The sequence below is a fragment of the Misgurnus anguillicaudatus genome, chromosome 8 (genome assembly GCF_027580225.2).
Source record: "Misgurnus anguillicaudatus chromosome 8, ASM2758022v2, whole genome shotgun sequence".
NCBI lineage: Eukaryota > Metazoa > Chordata > Actinopteri > Cypriniformes > Cobitidae > Misgurnus > Misgurnus anguillicaudatus.
The window spans coordinates 16123811-16142795 of NC_073344.2; the positions used below are offsets into that span (position 1 = coordinate 16123811).

An 18985-nucleotide genomic window follows, 5' to 3' on the forward strand; every position below is an offset into this window, starting at 1 on the left:
TTTCTGGCTTATAACAAAAAACTGAATAATGCCTAAAAGCTGCTGTGTGACAATATGTACAGCTAACAAGCCAAAGAACCCAGAAATAAGTTTTTATAAGCTGTCGAGCCGTAAAACCCAGCCTTTAAGGAGAATAAAGTGGATCGCCGGCTGCGTTTCCCCCTAGTGGACGCAGTTCTACTAATAGAAGTACTATGAAAAGTTGCCTGTATCCATTTTTGTGTCTTTAAACGCTCGTTTTTTGGGGTCGACAGCTTATAAAAACTTATTTACAGATTAAACTTTAAAACAGAATAATACCTAAAAGCTGCTGTGTGACAAGGTGTACATCTAACACGCCAAAAAAATAAATAAATAATTTTTTATAAGCTGTCGACTTCAAAGGACGAGCGTTTGGACACAGAAATGGAAACAGGCAACTTTTCATAGTACTCCTATTAGTAAAACTGCGTCCAATAGGGGGAAACGTAATCGGCGATCCACTTTATATTCTCCTTAAAGACTGGGTTTTACGGCTCGACAGCTTATAAAAACTTATTTCTGTGTTCTTTGGCTTGTTCGCTGTACATATTGTCCCAAAGCAGCTTTTAGGCATTATTCAGTTTTTTGTTATAAGCCAGAAATGACAAGGAGGCGGCCTTTTGCAATACAAAGTCAATGGAGACTGTTGGATTGCTTTCCCCCCCGGTGGGCGTGGTTTTCAGGTTGTGACGCGCTGCGCTCTGTCTCTATAGACATTTTTCTTATTTGCAGCAAATTTTCATCAGTAACTCCATCTCTCTTTCAAGATAATAGCATGCTGTTTTGTATCTTGCTGGGAGGGTAATTAACACCATTGCTGCCTCCTTATTATATCTGATGTTCAAGATTATAGAGACAAATGTGGGCACGCAAAGTGCAGAAGTGCAGAGTCATGCCTGCAGTGTCTTATGTCCTTGTAACTACAACCGCATCGGAATGATTTTTGGCACGCAAATGTGAAACCCAACAAGTGATCTGGGATCAGAAAAAGCATCTAATATCATTCCTGCATCCTTGTGATCTCGTCGCTGCTTTCAGATGAACTTCACTTTGCTCATAATCCGTTAGTTGTAGTAGTTTGGTTTAGTGTGTAGACGTAAACTTCCTCAGGTACTACTAAGGGACATAATAAGTTAAGTCTTCACCACAAATGGTAAGTACACCTGACTGTATTGTTAGATCACCCTTATTGATCAGTCAACCAGATGGTTTGGTGCAAGGTGAATTTCTTGACCACAAAGCACTTTGATGTGCCTTCTGGACATTTTTCAATCTTTTTGTAGAGTATTACATCAAATTTAAATGACTTCCCCTTCATGCCATCACCTTTTTTCTGCACTACGCTGCAATTTGATCCAACTATACAGTGAACACTGCTGAATCCTGTAACGTGGCTCTTTATCGCCTCCCAGAGGTCAACTTTTTGAGCACACTGTTAAAACATAACAGTCCAAGTCAGGCTACTGTCAGAAATACAACTATTTCTGTGAACAGTACTCAAACTCTCATTGCCAAATTTGATTTATTTTACGGCTATTTTGAGATTTAATTTACGCTGATGTTAATGTAATATAACACTGCAGTTTCATCACACACACACACATCTGTTATTTAATGGAAAAAAGAAAACACAAACACAATAAAAGGAAGATAAAAGTATAAGCTGTCTATAAATTCGTACTGATCTTGAATTAAAACTATAATTTCGGATTTGAAAAGTAAGGAGCAAAATTGTTTTAATTCCTTTATCCTCTAGGGGGCTTCGTAGCATTACACTTTATAAAACGGTTAGTTCCAATCCTTGATTCTGATTGGTCAATAGGTGTGCTTTATTCACAATAAAACACTGCTATGACCGCTTCACCCAACGGTTCTATTTAATATAACTGCGCCCTTAGCAACACCCTTAGCAACACATAAACATATAGACGGTTTCATTGGAAGCACGTGATATACGTCTGGATCCGAACCTTACTTCCGGTTTCGTTTTTTTAATGCTCTGACTAGTTGCTAAACTGATCTCTTGAACAAATGCCTCGTCGAAAATAACAAATGTTTTGGTTTCCTATGTAATCTATGTGTTGTTTTTTTGCTTGTTATATAAATAAACTACATTTCAAGAACTTTGTTGTTATTTATTCTTAGGGGAGTTTACCGGAAGCTACGTGCAGCCGCTTGTTTATGTTGTTACTGCTGAAACGGTCTATAATGAGACAAAGTCTGAGAGCAGTTTGTTGTTTTTATTTGAGCTTCCATGTTGTTGTTTGCATTCAGGGACTATTTTTTCTAGCGGAAGGAATGCTTTTATTGATTTAACTTCATGAGAGTTGCACTAATTTTTTTTTACTTTAATATTGTGTGGTAACCGTTTTATAAAAGCAATAAGGTACTCGAGGCAAGTGCTGTATCGTGAATAAGTAACGGCTGAAGGGGTTGCAGGCACTCCGCTTCGCGTCGTGCCTAACAACGCCCTTCAGCCGTTACTTATTCACGATACAGCACAGCCTCTCGTACCTTATTGCTTAATTATATAACAAGGTATGGGAAATGTAATAACGCAATTTACCACAAGATGTCACTATTGACTAATCCATGTTGTCCAATAAGCATTTACTCCAACATCTTTTAAGTTCGTTTAAAATAAAGTTTCCCATCACCGTTTTCTTGTCCCAACGTTTCTTTTATGATAAATCTCGCAAAAATAACATAAATCTTGTAATTAGTTCTTACCTTTACGTTGTTTCTATGCGTTGTTTCAGCTATGTAAAGTAAATGGTGAATGAAAGAAATCTTGCCCGTTCTTTTCCTTAATAATTTTCTTTATAACAAAAAGTGAGGAGAACACTTCGCGTCTGTCATAATCCAAAATGATAAACAGCACCATCGTTAACAAATATGGCGCCAATGACGTTAATTGACGAAACATGCAAGAACCAATGGCGTTTGACGTCAAAGAACGTAAGATGCTTATGTCCCTGCTCAAGTTTATTTTTGTATTATTTACATACCAGTCAAATTACAGTTAACATGACAATAATCATCGCAACATATACAATTAAAATACATAATAAAATAAAATACAAATATTGAGCCTTTGCAAGTTTACAGAGGTGCACTGAGGGGATGAAGTTACACACATATACATCATACACTGGCAGACATTCTGACGTAATGTTTACATCTCCAGAGATTGGACGGTATTGGGGGGGGGGGGGGTTGTCATCAAATAATTTAATTAAAATTACAGAATGTTTTGACCAGTGGTTCTCAAACTTTTTCAGCGTGCGGTCCCCAATACGGTGAAGAGTTCTAAAACTTAACATTTTAATTAAACAAAATATTAAATTATAAGTAGTAGTAGTAGTGTTGGTTAGTAGCCTTATTTTTTTAGGTTTATTTACACAGAATTTATGATAAAATAATGTATTTTATAAAATGTCATAAAACTGGGGCCCCCTGGCACCATCTCGTGGCCCCCAGTTTCGTTTAAACAGTTCATTCATGTGATACTTTGGAAAATATTGGAAGTAAAACATGAAAAAGAAGTGTTTGAGTTGTTAGGTGTTTTCGTTACAACATGGGTTGATTGCAAGTTTTATGGATGCTATCAGATTCATTGCATTAAATGGCTGATGTTTTTGTCAACAACACCCAAATGGTCACTACTGAACTTCTATTTTTAACAAGGTGCACAAGGTTGCGTCACATAATGCCTCCATTACTGTGGGTTTTATAGTGACCAAGTCTTCTGTGACTTTTGGGGACTATTTTTAATCTGGGGAGCTTTTTAAACTCCCGTTGCACATTTATTTTTAAGTACCCTACTAAAAAGACCAGCTAAAACCAGCCTAAACTGGTTTTACAGTAGCTGGTGTAGCTTGATGTGTCAGGTGTAGTTTTAGAGGGGTTTTGGCCACTTTTAGACTGGAAGACCAGCTGACCCACCATTTTAAACCAGATTGACCAGCTAAAAAATGGCTAGGAGACCATATTAAACCAGCCAACCAGCTTAGGCTGGTTTTAGAATGGTTTTGGACACTTTTAGCTGGTCAAACTGGTTTAAGCTGGTGGGTCAGCTGGTCTTCCAGTCTAAAAAGTGGCCAAACCCCTTTAAAACTACACCTGGCACATCAAGCTGTTTAATTAAAAATATTATGTCAACAGGTTCCACGCAATTTGTTTAAATAATTTCAACAAACAATAATTTAGTTCATTTTACAAAAGAAGTTTAAGTAAACTCAACAAACCTTAGTCAACAAATAAAAATTGAGTTAATTGTACATAAAAAAATGTAATGAATAATGCCATTTTATAAACTCCACCTCCTTTAATTCAGATTTAATAAGTCCATAACACCCAATCAATAAATTAAAGGGGACAGAGAATGAAAAACAATTTTTACCTTGTATTTGTTGATTAATGGTTGTCTACCTACATTCACAAACATACAAAAAGTGCTAAACATGCTAAACATCTCAGTCTCATAGAAATTCCTCTTTTAGAAATGTCAGCCAGGAAACAGCCCAATCTGAAAAACTGATGCTTATGACATCACAGGCATCTTACTGCCCTTCCACTTTAAAATAATTGGCTACATTTTTTGAGTGGCAGCAAAGTCAGCCAATCAGTAAGGAGATTGCAAGTTAAATCCAGTAGGGGGAGCCAAATAGGTGCAAAGCCACTTGTTTGAAATCCCCCACCCTAATAGAGCTTTCTGAGAGAGGTTTTAGGAAGCTTCTAAGGCATTACAGACCCAAATAAAAAAAATTTGTCTACATGTCACATCACAGAACAAGGATAAATACTCCGTTCAACCATTCTATGTCACCTTTAAAGTGCAGCTGTTCAACACAATTTACCAAATAAAAAAAACTTTTTTAATACAGGTAGTCAAACATATCACAAACATATTTGAAATGCAATGTTGCATTTCAAACCGTTGGTTTGTCTTGTTAATTAACTCATTATTGGCCACTTATTACTCAGGTACCTATCTCATGGTGCTACTCTTCTGCAAGAGGGTACAACAATTATCCATATTAACTGCAAATTCCTCAGCCAATGAGCTGCAAGTCTGTTACTTTTATGCAACAATTTTATTTTGGCCGAACAAATAAGTGTTAAGTAAAGCTGACAAGACACATTTTTTAGTGAATGAACTAGATTAAATTAAGTTCACATTGTTAAATTGATTTTTTAAGTTATCTCAACATGAAAGAATTAAGTAAAATTGGCAAAAGTGAAAGTTCATTTTTTGAGTGCAGGCTGGGGGATCACCTCCAGCCAACCAGCTTAGGCTGGTTTTAGCTGGATATTTCAGTAGGGATGGTGGTAATGCATTCTATTTTACCACTTTATTCATTCATTCATTTGCATTTCTAACCATGATGTCCACAAATGCATTTAATGAATGTCTAAAACATGGTTTAATCTGACCTACATAGGGACAAGTATAAGGAAGCTCAAGCATATACACCAACCTGAGAGAAAGCATTACAGGTAAACAGCGGCTGTTCTTATAAAGTGTAATAGCCTTTGTCCAAGAATTACATAACAAATGAAAAAGAGGACAGGTTTTTGAAACTAAAATCGGACAAATAAAAAATTTGAGAGAGCGCAGTAAGAAAAATTGAAAGACTGCAGTCGTTGCAATTATTTCTACGTTCACAAAAATATCTTAGCAGAGCCAGACACAGCAATCATAAACCATTATTTTGTTCTCGCAGCTGGCTCTTACCTGCAATATCCCACTAAAATACTTGAGCAATCATTTTGGAATTATAGAGTAGACACTATGTACATATTTTAAAGGGGCCATGTCAAAATACTTTTTTAAGATGTCAAATAAATCTTTGGTGTCCCAGACCACAGTTTTAGCTCAAAATACCCCACAGATAATTTAGTATAGCATGTTAAAATTCCCAGTTTGTAGGTGTGAGAACACATGTGCCGTTTTGGGTGTGTCCTTTAAAATGCCAATGAGCTCAGGAAATGCAAACACTGATCACAATGATGGTGGTTTGTTCCAATTGAAACTCAATTGTGCTGTGAACTATTTTCTCTCTATACTTTTCTCTCCACTAAATGGCAGTGCTGTGATTGGATAGTGCAGATTAAGGGGCGGTATTATTATGACATCATAAGGAGAGCCAAATTTCAACAACCTATTTTCTCATGTGCTTGTAGAGAATGGTTTACCAAAACTAAGCTACTGGGTTGGGTTTTTTTTCAAATTTTCTAGGTTGATAGAAGCACCTAATCATAGCACTTAAACATGGAAATAGTCAGATTTTCATGCCATGGCCCCTTTAAATATACAGGAAGTGCTTATGCGCACCCTTTATTGGCAGATCAGCAGATCATTTGTAATGGCACAGATAAAAATGCTGGCTTGTTTAAACTTATAACAGAATAAAATGTGAACAAATACAACTGTATAATAAAATTTGCCTATAAATGCCCATATTTGCCCAACCATGGGTTAAAACATCCCAGCAATGGTCGGGTTTCTCCATATCTTATCCAACCATGGATTGAAACCATTTGTTCTTTCATCTAAATGTATAGTTCATCCAAACTGTGCATCACAAAAGAAAATGTTATGGGCTGACACCCACACTCACCATTCATATTCACTGTATGAAAACAAAATGCAAAGAAGGATATGTGGCGAGGGTGTCATTCCCTAATGTTCAGTCTTTTGTGTTCCACTAAAAATAGAAAGCTATACCGGTTTGGAACAACAAAAGTAAATCAGTGAGGGTGAGCCGCCACACATTTTCTTTCAAATATTTCATCATGCCATGGCAATCCTATCAAAGAAAACTAAATGAATACGAATGGAAACCTTATGTCTTACTTTGCTGTTAGCATTGAGAGGCAGACAAGAACACTTCATTATAAAAGGGCTCACGTGGATGATATTATGAGACACCCACGAAGCGTGAAATGACACAAACCTTTTCAAGTTTATCACTAACAAGGGAAGTATGGTCGGCGTGGGGACGTACACGTGCATGCATGACCAGTACTTTCAATCGTCAATTAGGTCCTGTGGAAGATATGTTCCAGTCAATAGCAAGCATGGGGTGACTGCACGTCAATGCTGTCATTGGGTTGAAGCTTTCTGTGTGCATTTGGTTAAAAATGTAAAATATTTTTCAGAATATGTTTTGTTGACCGACAAGATTGTAACAAAAAATAAAAAGGTCACAGTATGTGTTTACTTTGGTTTTAAATATAGCATGGATTGTGCATTAAGGGTTTAGTCATGGACAAAACTTGTGCCTTGGGTACACGTGTCCTATAGGGAACAGATGATATGACTGTCTCCAGAGAAAAAAAGAGACAATTTTTTTAAGATCAAAATGGCTTGATCAGCTTCTTCTCACGCAACCTCTTATACACGCTGGGGTTGAAAAAAGCTTAAGATTGTAAAAACCTGCTTGTGGAAAATGTAAAGGCTTTTTCGTGTGTTTGCCTCTTATTCAAAGGTAGATCAATTTGAATGCTAAGTGTTATGTCAAAAAATAGCAAGGTACAGTTATGCATTAAAAATATAAGTAAATAGAGAAATAAAAGGAGAAAAATCCTTTCAAACACACCCAAGCATTATGCGCAGTCTGTAATTCGACTTCACCATCATATGATAAACAAACGAAAAATGGCACACGTTTCATAAAATATCAGTCTCTTTGTATCTACCTGCAAATCCATTTAACGTGAGCACAGCACGTGATGTGTACTTGCTTTCCAAAAACATGCTCATAAATGGTCAAGGCTTCAGACGCATTCATTGATTTATAATCCTCGAAAAGCCTCCACAATGCCAACGCTAATGATGTCAGCAGGCCTCAAAGTCTTTTAATAAAGAGATTCGATCTTTTCATCTTAAAACTGAAAGCTTATTTCGTTTGTAGCATCATCAGGATGCAGATTGATGGTGCTATGGTGATGACATTTAGTAGGAAGACCTCAACTGATATTAAACACTGTTAATGATTACAATTGTGTCATTAATCTTAAAAGAAAGAAGATATTTTGATAAAAGATGGTAAGCACACAGTTGGCTTGGCGGTATACCCATCGACTTCCATAGTATTTGTTTATACTACTATGTAACACAGTGGGTACCGTGTGGTTATTATCATTTATCAAAATATCTTATTTTATGTTCAACAGAATAAAGAAACTCATACAGGTTCAGAACAACATGATGATGAGTAAATAATAACAGGTTTTTCATTTTGGGTAAACTACCCATTTAACACATCTAAATTAGCAGCAGCAGGCAGTGGAAAGATAAATCATTTGAACATGCACGGCTCTGTTGTATCATGGGGTTTTTCTGAGAATCACAAACATGTACATTACAAAATTATTACTTGATACGTATAGGACACGTGTACTGAAAATGGGCACAAATCATGTCACAAGTTGAACTGATCTTAAACTCCTTGAACTGCACTTGCATATAAAGTTGTCCAAAGGAAGTCCTTAGCAACACATTACTAACGATAAATAAAAAATATATATTTACGGTAAGAAATTTACAAAATATCTTAATGAAACATGATCTTTATTTATTATCCTAATAATTTTTTGGCATAAAATCTATAATTTTGACCCATACAATGTATTGTTGGCGATTGCTTCAATACGTATGACTGGTTTTGTGGTCCAGGGTCACAGATGTTCTCTTTAACCTCGTAACATGAGGTATAAGTTTATATAATAACATTCATTAAGAGCAGGGATGGACAACTTAAATCCATTATATTTAAATATGATACGATATAATTAATTTAACAGTGGCGGCTGGTGACTGCTCATTCGAGGGGCGCAAATTCAAAATAAGTGTTCGGAGTGTCATGTGTTTGTTACGTCATGTGAACAATGTGCATTACGTGTTTTGTCAAAATAAGTGCCTGCTGCACATGCGTCAAAACCGTTTATAATAAAAGAGACGCTCACGTTCACAAAATACACACAAGACACTCACTTAACAGTAAACTCTGATAACGCATGAGATTATGCGAGTATCTGGTAAACGTGAGTGTCTCTTTTATCATAAACCCTTTAGACGCTTCTGCAGCAGGCACTTGACAAGACACGTGATGCATAGGATCGCTCGATGCATAGAACGCAGATTTTGAAATTACGAACCACAAACATGACGGGCTAGGCTACATACACGATCCCTTTAAGTCTAAACTTAAGACATTCTTCTTTAACAAAGCATTCACATAAAATTTCAAGTAAATGTACCTATCCCGCAATAGTTAATTTGTCCAGAACAAAGCATTCACATAACTCATCTGTGTAATATACTTATGCGGCAATAGTTAGCCTGTCTGGAACCAAAAAGAGTAACTTTTAAAGAGTAACTAAACCCTAATCCAACATTTTTTAGTTACTGATCTGTAAGAATGATGGTTTATTAGTGCTGTTCATTGATTTTAGTTAGTTTTTTGACATCTGGATATAAAGTGTTTCAATACTACAATATATGGTGTAAAAACGTCTGAGTGCTGCCCTCTTCAGGTTGAACGTGGCTACTGCAGTTGAATTTTCCTATTAGATGTTGGGTCCAAAAAATGACTCGTGACACAAGCAGGTTCAAGCTTACCACGCACTTGTTACGATCTCACCACACACTTGGTACGAGCTTAGTTCGTCCCCTCTATCTCTGTTGGGATCTGCCCACTTTTCTTGCATTTTTCAAATATTGCCAGTGGGTGGAGTCAGGCTCTGACCAGGGGTTTAGTTACGCTTTAAATAACAATACTGTATGACACTTGAATTACACGCGAACGGCCCCTGTGCTAATAGGATTCTGTTTGTCTCTCCCTGTCTCGACCCCGAGGACAATGAGACAAACAGACCCAATTCCTGCTGCTGTGAAGGTCATCACACCACTGGATCTACTGGCTGTCTTTCAACGTGATGCCCAGCCAATGCCTGACCAACGACCACCGGCTGAACCAGTTTAACTTGTTTGACTCTGTGGACCCTGTACCGGGTCCAGAATTATCTTATTTTGACTTAATATAAAATATTCCTTTAATTTTTAATGGTCTGTCATGGACCCCAGTAACACATATGAGATACTGTTTGAAAGCTTAGACTCTCTACTTTCTGCAGATATGCATCACTTTGAGATATGTTTCACTGTAAGAAAGTTAGTTTTACTTAATTTACACTATCACCCCCCCCCCATAATTTTTAATATCATTTAATATTCACATATTTCATATTTTTCAAGTATGACAAACATGGGCAAGTCTTATATCAAATGAAAGCTCTCACTCTCAGGAATAAAACTGCAGTGTTATTTTTGTCCTATTTTTATCACATATCCAACAATCGTCGAATGAATAATGATGTAAAAAATCGTCTTTTGTAAACATATGGGATAATTGAGTGTGGACTGCCTCAGATAGCACAGATAGCCACAAATGATACACCATCTTTTCTCTTAGGTCCTACTCTAAAAAATGAGTCCATTCGCAGCATTTTCTTTGGTTGTGTGCATGAATAATCCCTTGCTATTTATCATATGTGCAAAACAAAAAATTAATATTTATATGAAAAATGTATTTTCGCACACTTCAGTAAAATGAGAATAACTTTTGAATGCGACATGCTAAAGAGTTCATTCTTTTTTTGGGTGTTTACTGTCTGCTGCTGGTAACAACCAGAACTGTCTGCAGTCTGCTAGAGCACCCAGAACCAGAGTTATACACTATCAGAGGCAGTATTTACAACATAAAAAAAGAAAATTTGGTGTTTTATCATATGAAAAACCACATAAATAACAATATTTATCACAAACAGCAGCTTTTTATGTAACTTCAAAGGGTTTTCTGCAAAATGATATAAAGATATTGCATTTATTCCACTGTATGTGGTTATGGGAGCATTTCAAATGTTTTTTGGCAGAAATTGTACTCCATAAGCGTATTATTCCTCCCATTAGTTGGAGTAAAATAACTTTTGCATTTATTATGATAGAGACAAAATTCCTTTTTCCTCTGTAAGCTGGCAATTGCTGGAATCAAATAAAACTGTCTGCAGGTTTCGTTCCCACTCAGGGCCAGAGTTATACACTTTTAAATACAGACTTTAGAAAAAAAACATCAAAAAGCGCCTATTTATTTTTGTGTTTATTAGAGGACTGACAATACATACAACCATGTTGAGCACTTTTAACAGTGTTTTATGTAATTTCAGAGGGTTTCCTGTAAAATGATACCAAACTTTTGTATGTGCACCTCTGCTTGTGGGTATGAGAAGCTTTTGAAATTGGGTAGGCCAAATCCAGACGAAAATCTGCTAACCCGTTTAATATCCCTATCGTGTTTATATATGTATCTCTCTCAAGGGTTTTTCTTCTCCTATGAGTTTTCCCACAGGGTTTTTCTCCTAGGGGTTTTTTCACCCCCTGGAGAGTCATCCAACATTGGCTTAACTTAGCACTTTACTGTATACGTAACACTATGCTCGCTTGTACGGTTTATTCTTAGCCACTGTATTCTGCTTCTTATATTATCTATCGATTATTCTGTGTTTTCCCATACATCTATTAATGTAAAGCTGCTTTGAAACAATTAACAATTGTGAAAAGCGCTATACACTGAAAAAAATGATTCATTGAATTTAATCAATTTTTTTAAGGTAAGTGGTTGCAATCAATTTATTTAAGCTACATTTAAACAAAAGTTTTATATTTTACTTAACTAATCTTTTTTGTTTAAATGTACTTACCTTAAAAAAAATTGATTAAATTCAATGAATCATTTTTTTCAGTGTATAAATTAAATTGAATTGAATGTTCTTCGCATCGAACGCCCTCAAAAATAGAAGTCACCGGCCGCCACTGGTCATGAAAAGCTTGTGTTCAGATTAGGACGTTAATACTAACTTTAACAAGAACACTACTGATATAACGATGGCACATTTTCACTTTTTACAGTGTTATGACTCATGGGCCTGCTCATGTGCTGTATTTGTCAGAAAATTGAGGCTTCATTCAACCAAATGTCAGATGTACATACTGAGTGAAAAGATCTCCGTGTTCCCTCTTATCCATTAAGGATTTCCTTCTGAACCATCAAAGAGTCCTAGGTTATGATATGTGTCTCATTTTTTCACATTTCTATGCATTAGCAAACTTGATTTTTGATCTCACAATTCCTTGACCTACTGGCACACTATTTTAAAAGCACATTTTCTTTACATTGAAAAGCAGGTCAAGAACATTTGTCATCAGACTGGCTATTAAGATGCTTTTTATACCCAACTCCATTGATGTAAACATCACCGGAAATGTCACATGAAAAGGGAAAGAAATGAAAAGTGGCTTATGCACCACTGCTACCTGAAGCCAAAAAATGACACTCTACTAATGCATTACTTATAGATCAACCATGATTGACACATGCCACCAGCATGCTACCAATAGCTACTTCTCTTAATAGCAAAGATTACAGCAAGCCAAGTCAGCCTAAAGCTCCTAAAGCAAGTGGCTGTGCAACATTTCTTTGATTATATCTTTCATTGATGCTTCGTTTCTAATTATACTGGAAATATTTCACTAAATCCCAAATGCATACTGTCTACAATGCATCAATTTAGCTACACTGTTAGATGTCACAGTAGATTTAGCAGTATAACTATAAAAGCCTACAGTACAATAACATATTTTTACATTACAGCAAAATACATTATAGCTTGTATTGCATTCTGGGTAATTTTGTTTTAGCGGGGAACAATTTACAGTTTATTTTATTCTTGCTGTAATGTGCCAAGCATTAACAACACCAGACATCACATCACAATGAGTACAACTCCTATCCACAGGGTTTCTTTTCTGTAAGTATTAGCCATAATGAATTATTGTACATTTTAAAAATGTTGAATTTTGTTTTACTACATAATGTTTTACGCTGTCTGTTTATCTTTATTGGCTAACAGGTTTCGTTACAAGTATTTTTGTGTTTGTTATGTCTTGTGTGTGTAATGTCTTCATTGCTGTATAGTTTTGATCAAGTGAAAATCCCTTTTCTTTGTGTTTTCTTTATGTTTTTTTTTTTGTCTAATTGGAATGAATATTGTTGATTGACTGTACTACAAACACAGTACCAAAATTGTGTATAATGATTTAATAAAATATGCTTAATAAGAACATTGTTTGGGCTTCATTTTGATATGTAATAATATTCTAAAGTATATATTGCTATATAACTATATATTTATAATATATGATACTGACTATATGCTACATAATTTATGAATAAAATAAAATATAAATAACTTTTATTATTTATAATATTAGTTATAATATTATATGTGTGTTTAAAATCAAATAATGTATTAATATAAATACTAATATTATAGTGCAAAAGTATCAAAAAATTAAATATTTTGTTAAAAAGTTAAGTACAGTTTTAGTAGTTTTTTAGTACCTCAAAGTGACTTAAAATGATTTAAAATTAAAAAAAGAATATTTTATTGGGCAGATAAAAGGTTGACATCCACTGTTTTACACTTTGTGTTTGTCTCCCATAATATCTGTAATGTTTGTGGCTTAAAATGAGTGAGGGTTAACATGCATCATGTGTGTCTGTATATCATGTTAAAGGAATAGTCCATTTTCTTAAAAGAAAAATCCAGATAATTTACTCATCACCGTGTCATCCAGGGTGTTGATGTCTTTGTTCGGTCGAGAGGAGGTTGTGTTTTTTGAGGAAAACATTGCAGGATCTTTCTCATTTTAATGGACTTTAGAACCCAACATTTAATACTTAACTCACTTAACAGTTTTTTTCAACTTAGTTTCGGGGGACTCTAAACGATCCCAAACGAGGCATAAGGGTCTTGTCTAGCGAAACAGTTGTCGTTTTTGACAAGAAAAATAAAAAATATCCACTTTTAAACCACAACTTCTCATCTAGATCCGGTCGTGATGCGCCAGCGTGACCCCACGCAATACGTCATGACGTCAAGAGGTCACAGAGGACGAACGTGAAACTCCGCCCCAGTGTTGGGAAAGAGGAATGTTACGACGTTGTTGTATGTCAAATGATACTAATTAATGTCTTTGTGGCAGTTTATTGTTTAAAAATGTCCGCAAATGTGCGTTTCATACATGTAACATGTGACCATCCTACGTCACTACGCATTTACGCTAGGTCACGCTGGACCGGATCTAGACGAAAAGCTGTGGTTCAAAAGTGCATATTTTTTATTTTTCTTGTCAAAAATTACAATCGTTTCGCTAGATAAGACCCTCATGCCTCGTTTGGGATCGTTTATAGACCTTTGAAACTCCGTAGAAAAAACCTGTTAAGTGTTGAGTATTAAATGTTGGGCTCTACCAAAGTCCATCAAAATGAGAAAAATCCTGCAATGCTTTCCCCAAAAAAACACAATTTCCTCTCGACTGAACAAAGAAAGACATCAACATTTTGGATAATATGGTGGTGAGTAAATTATCTGGATTTTTCTTTTAAGAAAATTGAATATTCCTTTAAGAAACTTATTTTTTAGTTTAAATTTTAACATGATTCAACAAATGAAGCTTTAAAGCGCTTTATTGATAACACACAGAACAGCGACATATTTACAGCAATACTGTCATTTTAACTTTTGTCTCAATATTAACAACTGACATTACTACAGTATCTCAATGAGTATTTACTGTACATCCTCTATTGTGATCTGGACACCACATCTGCTTGGTTTCAATAAAAGAAACAACTAAATAACATGAACTGTTTAAGGGAGATAAAAGCAACTGATGAAACAAGAGTTTCTATTTACAAAAGAATCATGAACCTTCAAAGTTATTTGGTGCTTTAATATAATATTTTCTTTATTTACATAGAAATTATTATGGTGATATTATACAGTAGAACTGAATTATTGCTCTATTACTACAATATTTACATGGTACCCCAATGTTTCTTTTCACCGTACAGAGAGCTGACCACCGTGGTTTCCTCAGGCAGCGACTCCTTCACATCGGTGTGCTCCATGCACAGGAGAACCCCCAACAGTTTGGGGAACTTCACAGTGAAAATCAGGTAGATACATGGATTGGCAATGCTGTTTAAGCTTGCAAGTAACATGAGGATAGTAAAGGTCCCATCTGAAATAAAAAATATAGGTTAGGCCACAAAAAAAATCACATTTGATCATGTTCTACATACATACTGTACCTCACAAAGCAAACTGTGTCCATGTGCAAATAAAAAAGTTGGAGCTACACTCCTAATAGTAAAGGTTCTGTTGGCTAAATATTTCCATAAAGAAACTTTAACATACAAAAAAACTTTCTGTTTCAAAGTAGGGTCTTTGTAGTGAAAAAAATGTATGAATTAAAAGGTTCTTAAGTGGTACTTCGAGGAAATAAAATGGTTCTTTCATGGCACCCTTTAAGAACCTATATTATTTGTCAGATTGTACTATTGTTCAAAGTTTGGGGTCATTTCCTTTCATTAGAAAAGAAATACATGAAATGCATGACTAACAGACTAGATGAGAACTCCCTTAAAAGCATCTAAGGGTGAGACTTCAAGAAGTTGTTTGAGAATGAGACTAAAAAGCCTATTTATTTTGAAGTTAGTCATTTCATATTTTTATGGGTTTACTTTTATTTTAAAATATTTAAAGAAAATCTACTAACAGAGTATAAGTGACCCTAAACTTTTGAACAGTATAGTTCAACTACCCACAGACTTTGTCTTACTTTCAGTGGGAGCGCACGCGTCCCACACAGACCAAAGCTGCACCGTAAAAAACGGAGCCCAGCACACGGTGTAAGTCATCACGATCACCACCGTCATCTTCACCGTCTTAATTCGAGACTTGGACACGGACAGCACGTTGCTGGCTCTGGAAGAAAGCTGGCCATGTTGCTGGGTCTTCATGTGCACATTGATCTGGAGCGCGCGGCATATGCGCACCTGACACAGCATGACTGTTATTATGGGCAGCACAAATATGACCAGCGTCGTCCACGTCACGTAAGCTTTGAGTCCCCATGGTTGAATGAATTCTGCCCAGCAGTCGTAGACACCCGGTGCGATCTGAACCCGGGAGAAAATAAATATCTGCGGGATGCTTAAAATAAAAGACACGGCCCACGCGACGCACACGGGGAAGTTCAAGTGCGCTCGTCTCCTCTGGAAAGTCACCATTGGGTTGCACACCGCCTGGTACCGGTCCACGGTCATCACCACTATCATGTACGTAGACGCGAACATGCCCACGACCTGAAAGTACTTGACCGAGCGGCACAGCAGGTCGGGACCGAGAAAACGGTCCGTTAACTTCCACATTAGTTGGGAACAGACCTGGAAGAAGACGACCACCAGGTCCGCCAGACAAAGATGCGTTACAAACACGCGCATTCGAGACGCGTGTCGCCTCCTCCTCCAGAGCACAAGCAGCAGACCGAAGTTCAGCGTGAGCGCGCATAGAAATATGACGCTGAGCAGCGCGATTTCTATACGCGCCAGGTGCTCGTCGCGTGGTTGATCTGCCGTCGCTTCCATCTCAAAGCTTGCGTTGCTTAGGTTTAAACTAAAGTAAGACATTTCCTAAATGTTTGGAGAGCCTGTTTGGCGCATCACAAATAAAGTGTAAGTTCGACGATGGATACAATCTTGAGTGGAGTGTATGATGCTGAGTGAAGACTTGATGGTTTATATGCAGGTTTGGATAAAGAGAGGAGGGGCTTTTCCCACCAACTCAAGATGACATAAAGACGCTGGTGAGGTGTGATGTTCTCGATTAAAAGACGGACAAATCGTCTCTGAGCTGAGCAAACATGAAATAAATGTGTAGCCCTACTGAAAAATCCAGCAAAGACCAGCATAAGCTGGTAGCTGGTTTTAGCTGGTTTAAGGTGGCATTAGCTGATCTAAGCTGGTCCTCCCAAAGCTTGTGGGTCCGCTGGTCTTTTAGCCTGAACGTTGTGACCAAACGCTTAAAAAGTGACCAAAACACAGCTAGACCAGCTTAAAAAGTGACCAAACCACAGCTAGACCAGCAACTAAGCTGGTAGACGAACTAAAACCAGCACAGCAGCTTATGCTGGTCTTAGCTGAATTTTTTAGTAAGGAGGCTACATTTGGATAGATAACTAACCTTAAAATAAAAACCAAAACAAATTCAAAATTTTCAATTAAAAAAAAGCAAATAGCATAACGATCGGCTAATAAAACCATTACAAATTCATTTATGTGCTGTCCCAACAATGGTGTACTATTGATCCACACCTGCCAGATTAGATCCCACCTACAGATGACAACATATTACCAGTAGAGACCCATAGAGATCATTAGTTTCCATTAAAATAGTTGCTGCCGCCTTCAACAAAAATGCTGCTTTCTTCTGTGCACATCATTCAGTTTGGAAATTACAAGCTGCGCTGCTAATAAATTAATAACTAAATGAATTAATAACCCATCATGACTACATGCAGTCCTGTCTCCATTTTCTAAGCGGCTTGTTTTGTTTACTGTTGGTTACTAGGTTACCAATTGAGTCATTCGCTCAAACAACTTGATGGAAGCGCACGTAATTTGCATTTGTTTGTTTTTCTTCTTTTTTTTTGAGAATTTTCAAAAAGATTTGCTTCACGTTTGGATGGAAACCCAGCTACAGTAGCCATCCATCAGAAGTATCGCATCAAAAACGAGTGATGGAAACGCCAAATTTCGATTAAAAAAATTCTTAATTGGCAAAAAAAGTTTTTACACTTGCTTGAGGTAGGGTATTTGATTTATGTAAAAATAAGTAAATGCGAATAATTGGAGATGGAAACACATTTGCTGAATGAATTAATTCTAACATAGCGAAAATTAAAACCATGTGACTGGCCGTCTAGCTGTTTCCGCTGTAGTTGTCTTTTTACCACATATGAGGTTCGACGTCGTCGAAGTGTCCTTGCTGTTAGTGTCTTCATAAAAAGTGTCTTCTGTACGCAGCATTCAGTTTGCCAATAAGCTGCACTGCTAAAAAATTAATAACTTGCTCCGTCGTGACTACATGCAGTCCCGTCTCCACTTTCTAAGCGTGGCTTGTTTTGTTTACTGTTGGTTACTAGGTTACCACCGTCATTCGCTCAAACAACTTGATGGAATCGCACCTAATTTGTTTGTTTTTGCTTTGAGAATTTTCAAAAAGATTTGCTTCACGTTTGGATGGAAACCCAGCGACAGTAGCCATGTTTCCATCACCATGATTATATGCATATTTTGAAGTATAGCATCAATAACGAGTGATGAAAACGCCAAAATTCGATTAAAAAAAATCTTAATTGGCAAAAAAAAATTTAGCCTACCCTCGCTTGAAGTGGTTATTTGATTTTTGTGAAAATAAGTAAATGCGAATAATTGGAGATGGAAACACATTTGCTGAATTAATTCTAACATAGCGAAAATTAAAACCATGTGACTGACCTAGCTGTTTCCGCTGGAGTTGTCTCGACGTGGTCGCTAGTGCTTCATCGAAAATGCTGCATTCCTTCTTCTGCGCAGCATTCAGTTTGCCAATAACAAGCTGCACTGCTAATAACTTGCCCCATCGTGACTACATGCAGTCCCGTCTCCATTTTCTAAGCCTGGCTTGTTTTGTTTACTGTTGGTTACTAGGTTACCAAAACACGTCATTCGCTCAAACAACGTGATGGAAGCGCACCTAATTTGCATTTGTTTGTTTTTCCTTCTTTTTTTTAAGAACTTTGAAAAGATTAGCTTCACGTTTGGATGGAAACCCAGCTACAGTAGCCATATTTCCATCATCATGATTTTATGTGCATTGTGAACTATCGCATCAACAACGATAGAAACGCCTAATTTCGATAAAAAATGTCTTAATTGGCAAAAAAGTTTTTACCCTCGCTTTGAAGTGGTTATTTGATTTTTGTGAAAATAAGTAAATGCGAATAATTGGA

General features: G+C 36.5%; 1 protein-coding gene across 1 annotated transcript; it reads right to left on the reverse strand.

Moving 5' to 3' along the window:
• Nucleotides 1-14585: 14585 nt before the first annotated feature.
• On the reverse strand, nt 14586-16959 carry avpr2b.1 (arginine vasopressin receptor 2b, tandem duplicate, 1). The gene is made up of 2 exons (XM_055213153.2): nt 15773-16959; nt 14586-15172 (listed from the first exon to the last, which is right to left on the reverse strand). Exons 1-2 carry the CDS (start codon nt 16620-16622, stop codon nt 14967-14969), a joined length of 1056 nt encoding a protein of 351 aa, XP_055069128.2. The 5' UTR covers nt 16623-16959; the 3' UTR covers nt 14586-14966.
• Between the last annotated feature and the right edge of the window lie 2026 nt (nt 16960-18985).

Coding starts and splice junctions, on each gene's coding strand:
- avpr2b.1 (XM_055213153.2), bottom strand. CDS start 16,622: ATGTCTTACTTTAGTTTAAACCTAAGCAACGCAAGCTTTGAGATGGAA. Junction 15,173..15,772: donor CGCGTGCGCTCCCACTGAAA/GTAAGACAAAGT, acceptor TTTTTATTTCAG/ATGGGACCTTTACTATCCTC.